This window comes from Kogia breviceps, chromosome 1, assembly GCF_026419965.1.
Source record: "Kogia breviceps isolate mKogBre1 chromosome 1, mKogBre1 haplotype 1, whole genome shotgun sequence".
NCBI classification, from domain to species: Eukaryota; Metazoa; Chordata; class Mammalia; order Artiodactyla; family Physeteridae; genus Kogia; species Kogia breviceps.
Genome location: NC_081310.1, coordinates 147,904,384 through 147,925,579, shown reverse-complemented (window position 1 = coordinate 147,925,579; position 21,196 = coordinate 147,904,384). Strand labels below are relative to the sequence as shown.

Genomic DNA, 21,196 nt, shown 5'->3' with positions numbered 1-21,196 from the left:
CAGTTGGCACACATCTGAGGCATCATTTGGTCCCAAACCAAAAAGGAGTTGCGGAAAACCTTGACCCAGAGGTTCAAATTACTTATCTAAGTTGTCACATACTAGTTAATTTTTTTCTAAAGTAGTTATTGCCAGATCAAGTTGGAGCCTGTAGGCTAAGATGTGAATGAGATGCTGTTATTCTTTTAATTAACCATTTCTATGTAATAATTTCTGTTTATATCTCTTACTATTTCCTTCTACTTTTAAGGGTTTGCCCTGTTGTTCTTTTTCTATCTTTCTGAGTTGAATGCTCAGCTCATTAGTTTTCAGTCATTCTTTCTTTTACAATATATGCATTTATAAATACACGTTTTCCACTAAGAACTCATTTATTTATTTATTTATTTATTGTCTGTGCCGCGTGGCATGTGGGATCCTAGTTGCCTGACCAGGCATTGAACCTGCACCCCCTGCAATGGAAGCATAGAGCCCCAAACACTGGACTGCCAGGGAAGTTCTCAAGAACTCTTTTATTATCATGCAGTGTTTAGGTATAAATTTTTTCCTCTAAGTGCTGACATGTTTTCATTAACACTCAATTCTAAATATTTTATACTTTCCAACAAAATGATACCCAACTGGCCAAAACGATCTTGAGAAAGAACAAAGGTAAAGTTTTGTGTTCTCTGATTTCAAACTATACTATTGTACAAAGCTACAGTAATCAAAACAGTATGGTACTGGCACCAAAACAGACACATAGATCAAAGGAACAGAAGAGAGAGGCCAGAAATGAACCCAACCCACACTTATATGGGAAATTAATCTACAACAAAGAATATACAATGGGGAAAAGACAGTCTCTTCAATAAATGGTGCTGGGAAAACTGGACAGCTACATGCAAAAGAATCAGACTGGACTACAGTCTCACACCATATACAAAATAAATTCAAAATGGATTAAAGACTTAAATGTAAGACCTGAAACCATAAAATTTCTAGAAGAAACCATAGGCAGTAAGCTCTTTGACATCGGTCTCAGTAATATTTTTTTTTTATATTATCTCCTCAGGCAAGGGAAACAAAAGCAAAATAAATAAATGACTACATCAAATCAAAGAAGTTTTACATAGCGAAGTGAACTATCAACAAAACAAAAAGGCCACCTACTGAATGGGAGAAGATATTTACAAATGATATGTCTGGTAAGGAGTTAATATCCAAAATATACAAAGAACTTATACAACTCAACATCAAAAAACCAAACAACCTGATTAAAAAATGGGCAGAGGATCTCAACAGACATTTTTCCAAAGAAGACATACAGATGGCCAGCAGGCACATGAAAAGATGCTCAACATGACTAATCATCAGGGAAATGCAATCAAAACCACCTCATACATTTTATCAAAAAGACAAGAAATAACAAGTGTTGACAAGGATGTAGAGAAAAGAGAATCCTTGTGCACTGTTAGTGGGAATGTAAGTTGGTGCAGCCACTGTGGAATACAGTGTGAAGGTTCCTCAGAAATGTAAAAATAGAACTACCATATGACCCAGAAATTCCACTCCTGGGTATTTATCCAAAGAAAATGAAAACACTAATTAGAAAGGATATATACATCCCTATGTTCATTGCAGCATTATTTACAATAGCCAAGATATAAAAAGCAACTTAAGTGCTCATCAACAGATAAAGAAAATATGGTATATATATACAATGGAATATTACTCAGCCATTAAAAAAGAATTAGGGCTTCCCTGGTGTTGCAGTGGTTGGGAGTCCACCTGCCGATGCAGGGGACACAGGTTCGTGCCCCGGTCCGGGAGGATCCCATATGCCGCGGAGCGGCTGGGCCCATGAGCCATGGCCGCTGGGCCTACACGTTTGGAGCTTGTGCTCCGCAACGGGAGAGGCCATGGCAGTGAGAGGCCCGCATACCGAAAAAAAAAAAAAAAAAGAATTAAACTGCCATTTGTGACAACATTAATGGACCTAGAGGGCATCATGCTAAGTGAAATAAGTCAGAGAAAGAAAGACAAGTATCACACGATTTCTTTTATATGTGGGATCTAAAAAAAACCAAATAAATGAACAAATGTAACAAAACAGAAACTGTCATAGATACAGAGAACAAACAGGTGGCTGCCAGAGGGGAGGGAAATGGAGGGATGAGAGAAATTGGTGAGGGAGATTAAGAGTACAAACTTCCAGTTATAAAATAAGTAAGTCCCAGGCATGAAATGTACATTTGGGGAATATAGTCAATAATAATGTGATTTTTTTTATGGTGATAGATCGTAACTAGACTCATGGTGGTGATCATTATGTGATGTATAGAAATATCAAATCGCTATGTTGTACACCAGGAACTAACATAGTGTTGTATGTCAATTATACCTCCAAACCAAACAAACACATAGAAAAAGAGATCAGATTTGTGGTTATTAGAGGCACAGGATGGTGGGGAGGAGGAATGAGATGAAGGTAGTCAAAAGGTACAAACTTCAGTTATAAGATAAATAAGTACTAGGTATGTAATGTACAACACAATAAATATAATTAATACTGTGATATGTTATATATGAAAGTTCTTAAGAGAGAAATCCCAAGAGTTCCCATCACAGGGAAAAATTTTTTTTCCTTTTTCTTTTATTTTGCTTCCATATGAAATGATGGATGTTCACTAAACTTATTGTGGTAATCATTTCATGATGTATGTAAGTCAAATCATTATGCTGCACATCTTAAACTTAAACAGTGCTATATGTCAATTATAGCTCAGTAAAACTGGAAGAAAAAAATATTGGTTGAATGACAATAAAAACAAACAGTCTATATCTTTCCTAATTTTTTTTAATCCATTTTATCAGTTTCTGAAAGAGGTAGTTTAAAATCTCCTAAGATGATTAGGGATTTGAGAGTTTCTCCTTATAATCTTGTCCAATTTCGTCATGTTTTGAGTTTTTATTTTTGATGCACAAAGCTCAGGATCCTTTTTCTCATAGTGAATCTTTCCTTCTCTCATGTAAAAATTCGTATTATCTTCAATAAAGGCTTTTTGTCTTAAAGTCTATTTTGGTCTATATTAATATTAATATTCTTATACCAATTCTTAGCTTTTTAAAAAAGCTAATATTCACTGTTTTTTTATCCTTTTACATTAAATCATCTGACGTCCTTTCTTAAAGTATAATAATAGTATTTTAAAGTATAGCTAAAATTTGTATTGAACACTTACTATATGCCAGGCACTGTTCTAAGTCCTTTTTGTACATTAACTCTCATAACAATCCTGAGGTAGATATTATTATTTTCCCCATTTTACAGTCAACTAAACAAAAATACAATTAAAAAGTCAAGTGACAGATATTCCATCTGCTCCCTGAAAATTACAAGGACCTTAAAAATTTTAATTCCTTTCTGCTTCCTCATATATCTCCCATGCTGTTATGGTCTATTAGTATATGTTTTCAACCCCTTATCAAGTTGTTTTTCTTTTGCTTTATAGTCAGCAAGATTTGTAATCACAGTTTTATAACTAGATTTATAGATCTACCAACATGTTTGCTAATTTATTTTTTTTACCATTGCTCTTTGCATTTCATTACTTTATTTGAGGCTCAATTATGAGCATGTACTTACAGAAGTACATTCTTTAGTAATCCTTTCAGGGAATCTCTGTGAATGCTAAATTCTCTCAGACTGTTTGAAAATACCTTTACTTCATTCTTACTTCCTGAATAAAAAGTTCAGCTGTGACTTTCAGTTGGTATTATTACTCCATTTCCTGCTGCAGCCTATAGATACTGATGAGAAGTCTACTGTCAAGCTGTCATTAAAATTTTCTCTTTGTCTTTGATGTTCTGCATTTTTACCATGATACGATTAGGTGTGAATTTGTTTTAATTTGTTTTATTTCATCCTGCTCAGACGAAGCATGCTAGTCTGATCTGGAAATTCCTGTCTTTCCTCAATTATGAAAAACCGATAGTCCATGTATCTTAGATATTGCCTCTGCTCCATTCTATTTTCTCCTTGTAGAACTCCTATTTGACATATGTTGGAGCTTATTCTATCCATTATTTCTCTTTACTGTTTTATCATATACTCCATCTCTTTATCTCTCTGTGCTGTTACATTGCTACAGTCTGGGTGATCTCTACAGATCTATTGTCTAATTTACAAGTACTCTCTTTGACTATGCAAATTTGTTGTTTATCCTTCTACCCCAATTATTAAAAAATAAATCTGATACAATCTTGGGAGGGAGTAAAGGAAAAGAAAATTTTACCATCTTTCCTCTCCTCTGAAAAGGATACTAGTTTGGAAAAATTTGCTAAGGGGTAGAGGAGGGGAAAGCAATGTAATGATACACAAACATACATAAATGTAATCAATATATATGATGATAAATAAATAAATAAGTGTATGGGGGGGGTTTTTTTGTTTTTTTTTTTTTAAGCAGGATTTCAGGCACCGTTATTCATGGCAGGTATTTTTGGTCAGGAGAGCTTCCTCTGAAACCTTCCTGTTACTTAAGGAAGCCAACTGCTTACATCCTGATGGTCCACTTGCCATTTCCCAGGCTTGGAAGCATCTTGCACGCGGTTCCACCCAATCCCTGAGTCCAGCTGGCTCTGGGCTTTCAGGGTCACACCTCGCAACACAACCTACCGGCCCAGTGAGGGAGCTTCTGCAGCTCGGTGATTACAGTGGGGAATTCATTTTATCCCAGAAGAAATCGACTCCTCTGTGTTCCCCATATTATTTATAAATAGGACAAATTATTCCTTAATATTATTATATATTTGCAATACAAACAATTAAGACTAGTGACATAGGAAACTTTTAAAAAGTCATGCTGTATTGACTACGGGTTTCCCTCTCCAAAGCACTGTTCCATTCCTCAACTTCTCTCATATTCTCTATACAAAATCATCCTGCTGTGACAGGGGTCTCCTTCCCATCAACACTGCCTCTGGGCTCAGCACTCCTGACACTGTACAGCTGAGCCGCAGGGGTTATTTTCCCTGTCTTCCATCATCAATAATAAAGCCACTACTCTCCTCGAATTTAGGTAAGAAACACTTTAAAGAAACAGTAATTCTTAAAAACTCAAGCCTACTGCTAGTTATTTAGTAGGCATGGACTTAACATGGTCTGTTTTCCTCTTCTGTTTCTTTTCCCAGCCAGTAGCTCAAAAGATGGAGTAGCTTAGTTGTAAAATCCTGCCAGATTTCCTATGGTAACTGCTGTAGATGGACAAGGTAGGGTCCTACTGAAGGTTCAAACCTCATGCAAAACTCTAACTGCTGAAAGCCTCATCACATCAGGCAACTCTGTCATTGTCCGTATCTAAAAATGTTAACAGTAAAGTGGCTCGTGGTCACTCTTTGTTACTGTAGCATCTGACCTCAGGGACTCAGACATAAAATCATGGTTCCATTCTGAGTTTTGGCAACAGAGTAGTGCCAGATATTTCCGAATACACAATTTTAAATGTTTTTAACCACTTGGAAAGTATTGCCAACACACTATTTGGTGTTCACTCAACAGTCACTCTGAGGATCAAAGAACCTTAACTATCAATGCCTTACTTCACAAAATCTTATTATAACCAAGGATCTACCCTATGTCTAATAAAAAAATTACTCAGCAACTTTTATCAAACAGCAACTACTACAAAGGGAATGATAGAGAAAAAATGACTTCACAAAAATACACTAAAAAATTTGACAACTGTATGCAGGAACCGCCAAAGTTTTAGTGTTTAATAGCACAACTGACCAAGGTCCAAGACGTGAAGTTACCATGTTCAGGAAACATGGGGGGCAGGGGAGGGAAATCACTCTATAAACTAACTCTATAGTATGTGGTAAGAAGAATGCACATTTTATAATATAAAACCTGTCTACACAGAGTAGTTAGCTGCAAAAAGCCATCCGGCTTCTCTTGGCTTGTAAATAGGGTGTTCCAGATTCCAGTGCAGATGAGCAACCTTCAACTCTTCTGTGTGGCAGGGATCTTGCTTTCCCTGTCCAGCTCTTCCACCCCGGCCTGTGTCATGAGGTCTGCAATGTTTTTCTCCAGGCCATCAATGTGACTGCTCATGTAATCAATTCTTCCAATGATCTGGTCAGACATGGTCTGAAATTTATCTTGCATCTGTTGCAGAAGTGTCTGCACCACTGAGGTGAGATCCTGCACGGTCTTGGGTTCAGCCTCTGCCATCTCCCCGGTTCCCAGCTTGGTGGTGCTGTCTCAGACTGTCACCTACACTTCCATTTGTCCGTGCAGACGCCCCATATGTGTGTATCTTAAATGCATAAACTGGAAGCATTCACCCCATTTGTGGGTCATGTAGAGTCTAAGTAGAGGGAAGACTTAGAACCACATTTTTCTTCCTTTTATAACTATACATAGATTTAAAGTTAATACTGTCACCTGTTCACATAGTATGTGATTCAAATGAATATAGAAAGTACATATAAATACCTGGAGGAAGAATATTCGAGATTGAGAAAAGTGCAAGTGCAGTTCTTGTGGAGGCAACATGCTCAGCACGATTGACAAATAGCCAGAAAGTAAGAGTGGCTAAAGTATTGTAAACATCGGAAGGGCAGCAGAAAATGAGGCAGGTGAGGTAGTCAGGTATTAGATGACATAAAGCCCTGAAAGTCATGATAAAGTTTTGACTTATATATCCTAAGTGTGATGGGAATTGAGTAGCACCTAAAATGTCCTTGACAATGCTATTTAAGTAAAAGTGCTTATTAAATTGTACTTTATGTTTTGTACAATATTCAAAAAGTGAGAATAGTTAACAGAAATTATTACTTCATTTGGAACTTAAATTTCTTTTTAAGACCCAGGCTTTCCTATCTCTAAAACACATATAAGATGACATATTAGGGAAAGCAATGTAATGATTACAAATTACATAATCCGATGTAAGATTCTAGACAGAATTCTATTTTGAGACTTCTGTATGTGTGATCTATATATCAAAGAGTACATAAAACACGTATGTGCAGTTTAATGAATAATTATAGCATGAACTTGCATAATCATCACATAGAAATAGAATATTACCAGCACCCCAGGAACCCTTGCTATATGACTTTTTAAAAAAGAGCTTACCTAGTACTATAATCTGTGATAATTATCCACTTAAATGTCAACCGAGATCATGTGACCAATCTTTTTATGGGCAAAAGAAATGTTCCCTTAAGTCCATATTTAATTTCAATATGGAAATTGAGTACGTATCCACTTAAAATCTATTCACATTTCAGGATAGAGATGTTCTATCTCTAAGGTACTAATTTTTAATTTTAAACAAAAGATATATCAAGTGAATGAAAAAACCCCCAGAACTATATAGAGCTTGAAGAAAACACATACATCTTCATATATTTTTGTGAAAGCAAACCTAGTAGTGATAGCTTTAAGATAAAAAGCACCTGATTAAAGTAAAATAAAAGTCATTCAAAAGGTTAAGATCTCATTATAGGTTTCATTACAACAAATTAGGTAAAATGAGGAGACTTCTTTGTTTCTCTGTAGTATCTAGTACATGCTTAGCACTCAAATGTTAAATAGTAAATATGAATCAGGCTAATCACAGCATATCTAAAATATATTTTATTAAATTTAAACCTACTTAATATTTTATATTATAAAAACTTGACATGTCACTGATTCATGACCTTTTACAATATTAAAAATTAAACCTAAGAAATCTAGATTTCTATGTCTTTTTTTTTTCTCAGCTCAAGTTTAATAAAACTACAGAAGACCAAAAGTGATACCCTACTACTATACACATCAGTTTGCCTGCCCCATAATACAGCTCAGGCCATTCCCTCCAGAGGAAGAAAGGCTGGCCTCCCCAACCCCTGCAGGAAAGGCCTGTCCTGTCCCACACCACATCTGGGCTGAGTGTAAGATCTTGTGTTTTAAGTATGACAATAGTACAAAAGAGGTTTTGTTCTCATGGCCACCTACTGCAGCCTGGCCCTAAAATGGCCCAGTGCTCACTTCTGCTTAGAGAAATATTCTTTGCTTTTCTGGACATCAGGCTTGATGGTATCACTGCCAGGCTTCCAGCCAGCTGGGCACACTTTCCCATGTTTGTCAGTAAACTGGAAAGCCTGAACTAGTCTCAGTGTCTCATCCACAGAACGGCCAACAGGAAGGTCATTTATGGTGATCTGTCGAAGGATACCTTTATCATCAATCATAAAAAGGCCCCTGAATGAGATGCCTTCATCGGCCTTTAAGACCCCATAGTCCTGAGCAATGGTGCACTTGGGGTCTGGTATCAAGGGAATGTTCATGGGTCCTAGTCCTCCTTGCTTCTTGGGTGTGTTGATCCATGCCAGGTGACAGAAGTGCGAATCCACAGAAGCACGAATCACTTGGCAGTTGAGTTTCTTAAATTCTTCTGCCCTACCATTGAAAGCAATGATCTCCGTGGGACACACAAAGGTGAAGTCAAGAGGGTAAAAGAAGAACACAACATATTTTCCTTTGTAGTCAGATAGGCTGATATCTTTGAACTGACCATCTGGCATTACAGCAGTTGCTTTTTTTTTTTTTTTTGTGGTACGCGGGCCTCTCACTGTTGTGGCCTCTCCCGTTGCGGAGCACAGGCTCCGGATGCGCAGGCTCAGCGGCCACGGCTCACGGGCCCAGCTGCTCCGCGGCACGTGGGATCTTCCCGGACCGGGGCACGAACCCGTGTCCCCTGCATCGGCAGGCGGATTCTCAACCACTGCGCCACCAGGGAAGCCCACAGCAGTTGCTTTGAACTGGGGGGCACGGTGCCCAATTTTGGCATTTCCTGAAGACATATTGCCATCAGCAGTTCTCACAGACAAACCACAGAGGACAGTCAGGAAGGAGACACGCCTAGATTTCTATATCTTTTAAATGAATATTTTAGCAATAAACTACCGGAGAACAAGAAATATGTGTGGTCAAAATTAAACTAACAATATTTTAAAATAAAGAATTTCATATTAAAATTAGGTTACTCTCTAATGGAAAATTCTAAAAACCTTTTGCAAATGCATTTAAAATAGTAAAGGAAGAGGATGAAATATAATAAATAAAAGTAAGCTATAAAGACACAGGAAATGTGGAAAAAACTAAATGGACAACATGGATAAAAATAACATTCAGAAGTATCACTCTTAAATTGTAGTGTAGCATTACCTGAATTATGTGCCCTTTAATTTATGCACATGATGGATAGCTTGTTAAGGGGCTATACCATTATAATTGATAGTGGCTGAAGGCAGTCAGGCCATAATTTCTATTTAATGGATGGGATAGTAAGGGAACAAAGTCTGCAGTAGCATTTTAAAATAACTGCCTAGAAAGTTTACATTTATGTCCAAAGTGTTACCTATATTCTTTTCTATGTTGAATTCTTTAAGAAAAAAGAGAAAAATCAGCTGCAGCAAGATCCACATATTATTAAATCAAAATTCTGATTTAACCAATAACTAGAAAAATCTCACAATAAGTGGAAAAGAATTTTCAACTAACCATTTGATGGTCCATTTTTGTTCTCTTGTTCTTTAGAGCTTGTGGGAGAAGCAAATGGGCTCATTTGACAGGTTCCAGTTGTTGGAGAATAGGCTGTAACACTTACATTCCTTGTGATTTTTGAAGAATCAAATGACTAGAAATAAATATTAATTTGGGAAAAAATACTTATGTTTAGTTACAGATCTTTGGAAATACATTTGAAAAACTCGCAAAATTCAAACGAATACTCTTTTCCTTGGTCTTTCTTTTCGGATTTTAAATATACACAATTATTATCTTCAAAGTGAACACTGTTATTTCAAGGTATGTACATTTTTCTGGTCTCCATACTGATTAGGGCATCTCAATTTGATTTTATGAAATTTTAACATTAAATGGTTACTACCTTCTGAGATGGTATTTCCAAACAAGTAGAGATGGCTGACTCTCCCAATTATATCCTGACATTTGTTGTTAGCTGAACATGAAGTATAATTATGGGCCTAGACCAGAGAAACTCTCAGAAGTGTCTCTTAGTAAGACCCACAAGGAAATCCTAGGAAGGATTAGTGGTGTCCTTAACCTTCACAAAGTTGCTCTGACACAGTATCTTAATGATAAAACAAAAATAATGTTCAAACAATTGAGTATGGCATTTAAGGCCTTTGAGAATTTGATCTATTCTACACAAATCCTCTCTGTAGCTTCCTCCTGTGTTCCCATAGACCTTGTTCATACCTCTTACTGGAGTTAGTAAATTTTAATAATTTATTACATTTCTGTATACCCCATTAGAATTTAAGTTTCTGAAAATAAATATTATTTCATCCTTGTACTATAGAACTCAAAAATGTATGATGAATGAATGATTTAAAAGAAACAGCCCAGTAAACTTAGCCAGGCCACTCTACTCAGAAAATACTCATTTGTTCACTGGTTCATTCATCTATTATTAACCGATGCCTGTAGTCCCAGTCACTTAGGTTATGCACATTTGGGTCTCAGCTAGTCTTTCTTTGGTTTGGGGCCTCATTTGTAATCCACTTCCTCCAAACACCCATTATCACACTATTAATTGCTTGCTCTTCTGAATTCTTTTAAAACATATTTTCTATAATGCTTACTAATCACCTAGCATTTGCTAACTAATGTGTATATAGGAAGAGAACAAATTGTTCTGGCCTCATAAATAGCAGAGGACAGGTCTAAAGGTAGTGTGCTTGCTACAGAAATTTGGAGAAGAGGGAAAACGAAAGTGGGCTGCAGTAATCTCACAGAAGGATTCTTGTGAAGAGGAAGGGTGAGGCTTAGATAAGTGGAAATTAAAGGTGTGAAAAACCTGAAATCTAGAGGTGAAACAGACAGCACAGGGTGGATTTAGGGATAAAGGAAAGGTCTGAAGGTTCATGATATATTGCCAACACTGTAGAATTAAACTTTAGCTTGGTTGCTGACTTGAAATAATTATATAATTCTCCATTGTCACCTATTCTTTATTTTCAAGACACCATGGCAGAAATAGTGGCTATGTCACCTTTTTCAATAATCTTGATATTAGTTCCAGAATCTATAGCATCAATTTTTTTTTTACAGGTAAGATTTTAAATGATAGATACTTCTTTGTATTGGGGGAACAAAAGGCATGACATTTTTTATTTTATGTATCCACAGTAGCCACAAATATAACCAATATTTTTTTAAAAAATCAAACTATAATATCAAGTTATATCCCTAAAGTAATCTTTTTTGTAAGGTGAAAGGGTTTTAAGTCTCTTTAACAGGTGGTTATTATTACGTCTCCATCTTGAGTTTTCAGCTGTTTATAAGTATTCCATCATAAACTATGACATTTATCCAATCCAACCCCACTTTTCTAAGAATTTATTGCCCAGAAATATTTCACTGTGTATGTAAAAGAACTGAGAGTGACTACCCTAATGAACATTTATGTCACTCTGTTTTCCAATTTTCACCAAAAATTATTTTTCCAATTGCCAAATATCTAAACATTGAAACTGCAGATCATACATTTCTCCTTGAAAACAATATTCTAGCTTTCGTAAAATAAGTCTTTGTGTGTGTGTGCACGCGCGCGCGCGCATGTGTGTGTATATATATATATATATATATATATATATATAAATTTTTCCCCCTCACCTTAAAAATACTAAGTCTTCTCTTTTGCGTTCTTTCTTTCTTTCTTTTTTTTTTTTTTATGATCTGTGTTGATTAAAAAGGAAAATATCTGTCTACAATCGTAATGTACTTAGAGGGAAAAAAGAAAGTCTACCTTTCCCTATTATCCCACTAAATATTCTTCAGTAAATAATGCATTTTTATATGTCTGCCTACTGATATACACAAATGCATAGTCTTACTTCCTTAAGTTCATTTTCTCTCAAAGTTTAACCAAGGTCCTCTAATTTTTAAACTCTGAAGATGCTTAAAGGTGATCCTAGAATCCTAAGAATTTCCATTCTGCCAACCCCCAAACGTTGAAGGACTTGGTCTTCTCATTAGTCTCCTACAAAAGGAAGAGTTAAGAAGACTGGGATTTAAGAGAAGACTGAGCTACTAATTGAGAAGTCTGGAACTCTTTCCATTTAGCAATGATGAGTGCTACCTACCAGGTCCTTTGGAAAAACAGAGGAAGAAAAAGCGAGAACAGATTTGGCTAGAGAAGGGAAGGAATTCAGGATGCAAACAAAATATAAGGATATAGAAATCGGATAAGTCACAACTACTTTCTATAATAATTTACAACTGCTTGTAATATTTATTGACACAGATATTTAACACCACACTAAAAAAAAAAAAAGATTCTGTCTAGGATCAGTCCAAATGCCACTGTACTTTTTGTAAGGTCAAACAAGGTACATTAGCAAAACTAAAATTTGGGCATTGATTTTTCTGCCCAGAAAAAAAGAAATGAATGTTCATAATTTCAAATATATATGACATTCTCCTTCAATATCTTTCACAAATTGTAGCTGGCTTCATCACCTTGTTTAAAGCATATCTACCAAAAAGGTGTCTGTATTTTATTGATTTTTACCTATTATAAACAGTCTAGAAAGTACTAACTAAGGGTTCTTTCAGGATGAAATGTGGGATATAATGGATCTGCTATTATTATTATGAACTACTAGACTATTCTATCAATGAAACATTTAAAAATACAGGTACTGTAGGTATTTGGACAACCAGAAGCAAAAGAAAAATTAGGGTAGCTAAAGGGAGACAATTCTTTATAATCTTATACTGGTTAATTAGGTTATTGGAATGTTTCACCTACGGCAGTATTATACATCACTAGTACTTATTATAGAATTCACATTAGAAAATTTTAAAGACTAGCTATCTCAGGGATTTTTCACGATTTGGGCCTACGGTTCCTAGAAGAGTCCTAAATATCAACTAACTTTTTATCAGTTGCCACAACTATCACCCTTAATGATTCTAATAATGTTTAGGTTTTGTTATTTCTAATGGTAGTTATGGAGAACAAAAGCATTTTGCACTTACCCAGTGATCTTACAGGGACAGCAGGGAAAGGATATAACCAATATATTAGATCTGTGCTGATGACAATGTTCTATTTCTTGATTGGATGTTTGATACCCAGAGATATACATTTGTTAAAACTCATTGAACTGTACACTCAAGATCTGTGAATTTCACAATCTATAAATTTTACTTTGATAAAAACATTTTAACAGGAAAAATAAAACTTTGGCTAAAAAGTTGATACACTGGTGTTTCTATTTGTGCTCACTACTGTTCCACAATTTTAAGACATTAAAATATTAATTTTAATATTAAAGACATGACCATTTTGTTACTCTCTTGCACTGTAGCCTTCAATAAGTTTTTAAAGATATATTTTCATGGCTATTATCATTCCTTCATATGTCCTCCTATTTTTTCAGAATAGAAAGTGAATCCTACCTCAAATATATTTTTGTTTATTGAAGTATGATTTACTTACAATAAAATGCACAGATCTTGAGTTGTCTGGCTTGCTGAGTTCTGATAACTGTATACACTGATGCCACCACCACCCAAGATGAAGAACATTTCTGTCTTCCCAGAAGATTCCCTTGTACCCATTTCCACTCAATTCCCACTCTGCAGCCCAGAAGCAACCACTTTCTAATTCCTATAACCATAGCTATTTTTGCCTCTTCTTGAACTTTATATAAATTAAATACATAACTCTTGTGTTTGGCTTCTTCTTTTCAATGTGTTTTTGAGATCATCTATGTTGTTGTGAGTGGTAAGATTGTGTTCCTTTTAATTTTACTATTCCTTTGTATAAATGTACCAGAATTTGTTTTTCTAATCTCCTGTCAAAGGACATTTGGGTTATTTCCAGTTTGGGGCTATTATGAATTAAGGTGCTAAAGAACATTTTTGTATATGTCTTTGGTGGATATATGATTTTATTTATTTGGGAAGTGCAGGAATGGAATTGCCAGGCTATAGGATGGATGTAGATTTATTTTCTATATATAAAATAAAGGCTAAATATTTCTCTAAAGTGTTTGTATCATTTTAAATTACCATCAATAAATGAGAGTACCAAATGATGCACATCCTCACCAACCTTTAGGTTTAGACATTCCAGTGTTGATGTTTAAAGCCATTCTGTTTTGTTGTTGTTATTTAGCTATTCAAGTGACTGGGAATGGTATTCCTTTGTGGTTTTAATTTGTATTTCCAATGACTAATGATGTTGAATATTTTTTCATGTGCTAATTTTCCATTTAAACATTTTATTTGTCTTAGATTTATAAAGCTGGACAGTTGCTGATTTGGTGATTGTTAGGTCACTCAGACTATCTAAATAAATGTATTGATCTTTCTAAATGTTCTGTTGGGTTTTTAATTGTTTACAAATTTCTTTTTTGTATTGAAAGCAAAAAAGACAAAGTATCTTTCAGAGGACTGTGTACCAGCCAAAGGGATCTGGAAAATCATCTTAGGGCCACTCTTCTTAAAGTGGGAAATCCTGTTATTAGTGACAACATGGATGAACCTGGAGGACATTATGCTGAGTGAAATAAGGCAGAGACAGAAAGACAGACACTGCATGGTATCACTTAATAGGGGAAAAAAATAAAGTCCAATTCACAGAGAGTAAAAAAGTGGTTGTTAGTGGCTGGGGGATGGGGGAAATAGAAAGAGGTTGATAAAGGGTACAAACTTTCAGTTATAAGATGAATACATCTGAGAATCTAATGTATAACATGGTGACTATAACTGATAACACTGTATCGTACAGTAACTGAAATTTGCTAAAAGGGTAGAACTTAAATGTTCTCACCAAAAAAGAAAAAGAAAAAAAGAAAAATTTGAAGTGATGGATGCATTAATTAATTTGATGGGAGGAATCCTTTCACAATGTGTGTGTGTGTGTGTGTGTGTGTGTGTGTGTGTGTGTATACATTCACAATATATACATCAAATCATCACATTGTACACTTTAAATATCTTATATTTTGGTCAATTATATCTCAATAAAGCTGAAAAAAAGGGAAAGCCTTAGATCATCTTGTTTTGTTGTTCTCCTTTCCCTATTTCCTATTTTAGACCAGATCTTGTCCTAAAAACTTGACTCCTACGCTATACAGACATACTCATTATATTCTTGAGTGTCTCCATAACTCCTGAATGATTTATTAAAAAAAACCCTGAAGAAGTTAGGAATATGTCATCCCTTGTGCCAAACCTTGTGAGTCAAGATTATTCCTTGATAAGATTCATGCAAAACACTTACACTGGCATATGGATGGACCAACCTACTTAATCTCCTATTACAGGATTGAGAGAAGCAATGGGGGGTTTTCATGTAGAAAGAGGGGGTGGGAAACCAAGAGAGGGAAGATGAATGTATATATCCAAGTCACTCGGGAACTTTTATGCAGATGCAAAAAATTTAAGTCAAAACTTATGTTTAATAGAGATGGACAAATGTAACTCCATGTTTACTACTAGAAACCAAAGCTTTGTGCTAATTGTTGAATTTATAAGGAGGGAAGGATAGCATGAACCTGTTTGTTCTTTCCCTGATACCTTCCTCTCATTCCTGAACTACAGAAGACTGAGCTCCCTTGGGCTTTAGTGAATCTATCACCAGTGTGTGTTTATGGTTTTAATGGATACTTTCTTTCCTTTCTGCTATACTTTTGCTATATACTTCTGCTATATGCTGATCCTCTCCCCTTTCTCTTCTTTTCTCCAAGAAAACACAATGAATAAAGACTTACTGATACTGAAAAAAAGGAAGATATAACAATTATAAATACACACACACATACACATCTAACAAGACAGCCCCAAAATACAAGGAGCCAAAACTGGCAGAATTGAGGGAAGAAATAGAAAATTCAACCATAATAGTTGGAAACTTCAGTGTCCCACTTTCAACAATGGATAGACCAACTAGACAGAAAATCAGCAAGGAAACAGAAGACTTGAACAACACTATATACCAATAAGACCTAACAGACATCTATTGAACCCTCCACCCAAAGAAAGCAGAATACACATTCTCAAGTGCATATGTAACATTAGCCAGGATAGAAGATATGTTAGGCCATAAAACAAATCTCAGTAAATTTAAAAAGATTTGGATCATGTAAAGAATGTTTTCTAATCACAATGGAATAAAATCAGAAATTAAAGGACATTTGGAAAATACAAAAATACATGGAAATTAACAAACTCCTGGATAACCAATCAAAAGGGAAATTAGAAAATATATTGAGGAGAATGAAAATGAAACACAACACATGTAAAAACTTATGGGATGAAGAGAAAGCAGTACTCAGAGGGAAAGTTAAACACTTACATTAAGAAAGAAAAAAACAAAAAAAAAGAAAGAAGAAAGCTCTCAAATCAATAACTTATCCTTCCACCTTAAGAAACAAGAGCAAACTAAAACCAAAGGAAGCAAAAGGAAAAAAATAATAAATACTAATATTAAAGAGAAAAAAATGAAATGGAAAATAAGAAAATAGAGAAGGTCAATGAATCTAAAAGTTGGTTCTTTGAAAAGAAAATTGACAAACCTTTATCTAGACTGACTAAGAAAGAAATGAGAATCAAATTACTAAAATCAGGAATGGGGGGCAGATATTACAACTGACCTTGGAGAAATAAAACGTATTATAAGGGGATACTATGAACAATTGTATGCCAACAAATTAGATAACCTAGATGAAATGGACAAATTCCCCAAAATACACAGCCTACCAGGACTGAATCATGAAGAAATGGAAAATTGGAATGCATCAATAGCAAGTAGAGATTAGATCAATTCAGAAAACTTGTCAAAAAGAAAAGCGTGGGACTGGAGAGCTTCACTGGTGAATCCTACCAACATTTAAAGAATTGATACCAATTCTTCTCAAACTATCAAAAACAGGGAACACTTCCTAACTCATTCTATGAGATCACATTACTCTGATACTAGAACCAGACAAATATCTTACAAGAAAAGAAAACTATAGACTAATCTCCCTTATGAATACAGATGCAAAAATCCTCAACATTGCTGCAAACTGAAACCAGAGAAAAATAAGAATTATATATTGCGACCAAGTGGGATTTATCCTGTGAAAGCAAGGTTGGTTCAACATACAAAAGCCAATCAATATAATACATCATATTAATAGAATAAAGGAAAAAAACCCACACGGTCATCTCAATAGATGTAAAAAAGCATTTGACAAAAATGCAATTCTTTCATAATAAAAGATAATCATCAAACTAGGAATAGAAGGGAAGTGTCTCAATCTGACAGAGGGCATTTAGGAAAAACTCACAGCTAACATCATATTTAATGGTACAAGACTGGATGCTTTCCCCCTAAGATCAGGAACAAGGAAATGATATCTGTTCTTGCCACTCTACTCAACATTGTTCTGGAGGTTCTAGCCAGGGCAATAAGCAAGAATAAGAAAAAAAGGCATCCGATGGGAAAGAAAAATGACATGATCTGATATATAGAATATCCTAAAATATCTATAAGAAAGTATTAGAGCTAATACACAAGTTCAGCAAAGTTACACAATACATGATCAATATACAAAAATTAGCTCTGTATCTATACATTAGCAATGACCAATCTAAAGTGAAATTATAAAAGCATTTACATTAGCACCAAAAAGAATAAAACACTGAGGAATAAATATAACCCAAAAGTATAAGACTTGTACACTGAAAACTACAGAACATTGTTGAAAAAAATTAAAGAAAATCAAAATAAATAGATCCTGTGTTCATGGTTTAGAAGAATTATTAATTTTAAAATGGCAGATTCAGTGTAATTCCTATCAAAAGTACAAATTGTTCTTTTTCAGAAATGACAAGGTGACCCTAAAATTCACAGGGAATTGCAAGGCATATGGAACAACAGCAGCAATTTTGAAAAAGAACAACAAAGTTGGAGGACTCACATTTCCTAATTTCAAATTTATAGTAACTAAAAACTTTTTATTTTGAAAACTTATAGTAATCAACACAGCACGGTAGTGGCATAAGTTCAGATCTACAACCAAATGGAATAGATTTGAGCGTCCAGAAATAAATCCATGAATTTATAGTCAACTGATCTTCAACAGGGTTCTAAGGCCATTCAATGGGGGAAATAATAGCTTTTCAACAAACAGTGCTAGGACAAATGAATACCCACATGCCCCTAACCTCATACCATGTACAAAAATGAACTCAATAAGGTCTTAAATGTAACGTAAGTGCTAAAACTATAAAACTCTTAGAAAGAAACATAGTGAAAGTTTGCATTACCATAGACTGCACAAGTTTCTTAGGTATGACACCAAAAGCACAAGCAATCAAAGAAAAATAAACTGGACTTCATCAAAATTTAAAACTTTTGTGTATCAAAGGATACTATCAAGAAAGTGAAGGGCTTCCCTGGTGGCGCAGTGGTTGAGAATCCGCCTGCCGATGCAGGAGACACGGGTTCGTGCCCTGGTCCGGGAAGATCCCACATGCCGCGGAGCGACTGAGCCCGTGAGCCATGGCCGTTGGGCCTGTGCGTCCGGAGCCTGTGCTCCGCGACGGGAGAGGCCACAGCAGAGAGAGGCCCGCGTACCACAAAAAAAAAAAAAAAAAAAAAAAAAAAAAAAAAAAAAAAAAAAAGAAAGTGAAAAGACAACACACAGAATTGATGAAAGTATGTGCAAATCATATATCTGACAAGGTAACAGTATTCATAATTCATAAAGAATTCTTACAATTCAACAGTAAAAAGACAACCCAATTAAAAAATGGGCAAAAGATGTGGATATTTCTCCAAAGAAAATATACAGATGGCCAATAAGTACATGGAAAGATGTTCAACATCACCAGGGAAATGCAAATTAAAACCACAATGAGATAGCACTTCACACCCAGTAGGGAGGCTAGAATCAAAATTCAGAAAATAACAAGTGTTGATGAGGATGTGGAGAAAATGGAACCCTCATACACTGATAGTGGGAATGTAAAATGGTGCAGCTGCTGTAGAAAAGAGTTTGGCAATTTTGCAAAAAGTTAGACAGAATTACAGTATGACCCACCAATACTACCCTTAGGTATGTAATCAAAAAATTGAAAACATGTTCATACAAAACATTGTACAAGAATGTTATATACAACATTATTCATAATAGTCAAAAAGTGGAGACAACCCAAATGTCCTTCAACTGAGGAATGGATAAACAAAGGGTGATATACCCATACAAAAGAATGATTCAGCCATAAAAAGGAATAAAGTATTGTTACATGTGACAACATGGATAAACCCTGAAAATGTTATGCTAAATGTAAGAAGTCAGTCACATACTGTATGATTCTATAATATGTCCAGAACAGGCAAATCCATAGAGACAGCAAATAAATTAGTAGTTCAGAGACTGGGGAGGTGGGGAGGAGGAAATTAAGACTAACTGCTAATAGGTATGGATTTCTTTTTGAAGTGATGGTAATGTTCTAAAATCAGATAGTGGTGATGGCTGCACAATGTAATGAGTATATAATAAACCACTGGTGTATACTTTAAAATTATGAATTTTATATTATATGAATTATATCTCAATAAAAAATGCTAAAATTAAAAAAGAGAACTGAACTATCAAAAAGTATATGAGATAACTGGAGAATTTGAACAAAGATGTCCATTTGATGATTAAGGAATTAATTTTGTGAGATATGATAATACTATTTTTTAAAAAATTTTATTTATTTATTTATTTTTGGCTCTGTTGGGTCTTCGTTTCTGTGTGTGGGCTTTCTCTAGTTGTGGCGAGCGGGGGCCACTCTTCATCGCGGTGTGCGGGCCTCTCACTATCGCGGCCTCTCTTGTTGTGCAGCACAAGCTTCAGACGTGCAGGCTCAGTAGTTGTGGCTCACGGGCCTACTTGCTCCGCAGCATGTGGGATCTTCCCAGACCAGGGCTCGAACCCGTGTCCCCTGCATTGGCAGGCAGATTCTCAACCACTGCGCCACCAGGGAAGCCCTGATAATACTATTATAGTTTTTTAAAAGTCTATCTTTTAGAAATAATTACTGAAGTATTTAGGATGATATGGATGATGTTTGAGATTTGCTTCAAATCATCTAGTATGGGGGATACTGAAGTATGCGTGGGAATATAAATGAAACAAGATTAGCCTTGTGTTGATAATTACTGAAGCTGGGTAATGGGCAGTGCAAACAAAATTCTCCAAAATCAAAAGGTTAAAAAAAAAAGGAATCAATATTTGGTAACTGTAGTGAAATAAGGAATCTATAAAATAATCATCAATGAATTAAACAAAGAAACATTAGGAGAAAGACTGATGGAGAACTTTATTATGGGTGGATCAGGCTGGTAACACCTGAAACCAAGACCATTTTGTGCCTCCTGAGGTGATGAGACAGGAACTACACAGACTACCTATGAGGCATTCTTATCAAAATGTGAACCAGAATCTAATCAAGCCTCTAGTTTTAACTACGAGTTTTATAGGAAATATGAAGATTAGAGAAATCACTTAAAGGACACCACAAGAAAACAATCAACCAAATCTAGAATGTGAAATATGGAAAAAATATTTCAGTTTATTCCAAAAAATAAATCACAAGAAAAAGAGGGAGATTTTAAAAGATTTAAAAGGAGTTGGGGGGGAAAAAAATCTCAAGGTTCATAAGAACCACTACAATGTGTAAACCTTGTTTGGATCCTGATTTTAATAACCCAACTGTAAAAGGACATTTTGAAACAACTATAGAAATGTGAATATAAACTGGGTGAAAGATATTATTGGGACTTCCGTGGTGGTGCAGTGGTAAAGACTCCGCGCTTCCAATGCAGGGGGCCCGGGTTCGATCCCTGGCCGGGGAACTAGATCCCACACACGTGTTGCAACTAAGAGTTTGCATGCCACAACTAAGGAGCCCATGCACTGCAACTAAGGAGCCCATGAGCCACAACTAAAACCTGGCACAACCAAATAAATAAATAATAATTTTAAAAAGATATTATTAAGGAATTACTTCTTATTTTGTAAGGTATGATAATGGCACTATAGTCATGAAAGAAGTCATTATCTGGGCTTCCCTGGTGGCGCAGTGGTTGAGAGTCCGCCTGACGATGCAGGGGATGCGGGTTCGTGCCCCGGTCCA

The 21,196-nt window shown here is 35.4% G+C and overlaps 1 protein-coding gene and 2 pseudogenes across 5 annotated transcripts in view; all 3 read right to left on the bottom strand.

The window, feature by feature from the left end:
• ITGB3BP (integrin subunit beta 3 binding protein) overlaps nt 1–21,196 on the bottom strand; it is a 160,723-nt gene that overhangs the window by 115,034 nt on the left and 24,493 nt on the right. For all 5 annotated transcript variants that reach the window (XM_059045228.2, XM_067006772.1, XM_067006765.1 and 2 more), the window contains one exon: nt 9,542–9,677. In XM_059045228.2, coding sequence (XP_058901211.1) covers nt 9,542–9,677 — 136 coding nt within the window. The remainder of the gene's footprint in view (nt 1–9,541; nt 9,678–21,196) is intronic.
• On the bottom strand, nt 5,939–6,237 carry LOC131745071 (heat shock factor-binding protein 1 pseudogene; annotated as a pseudogene).
• Nucleotides 7,744–8,572, bottom strand: LOC131765553 (peroxiredoxin-1 pseudogene; annotated as a pseudogene).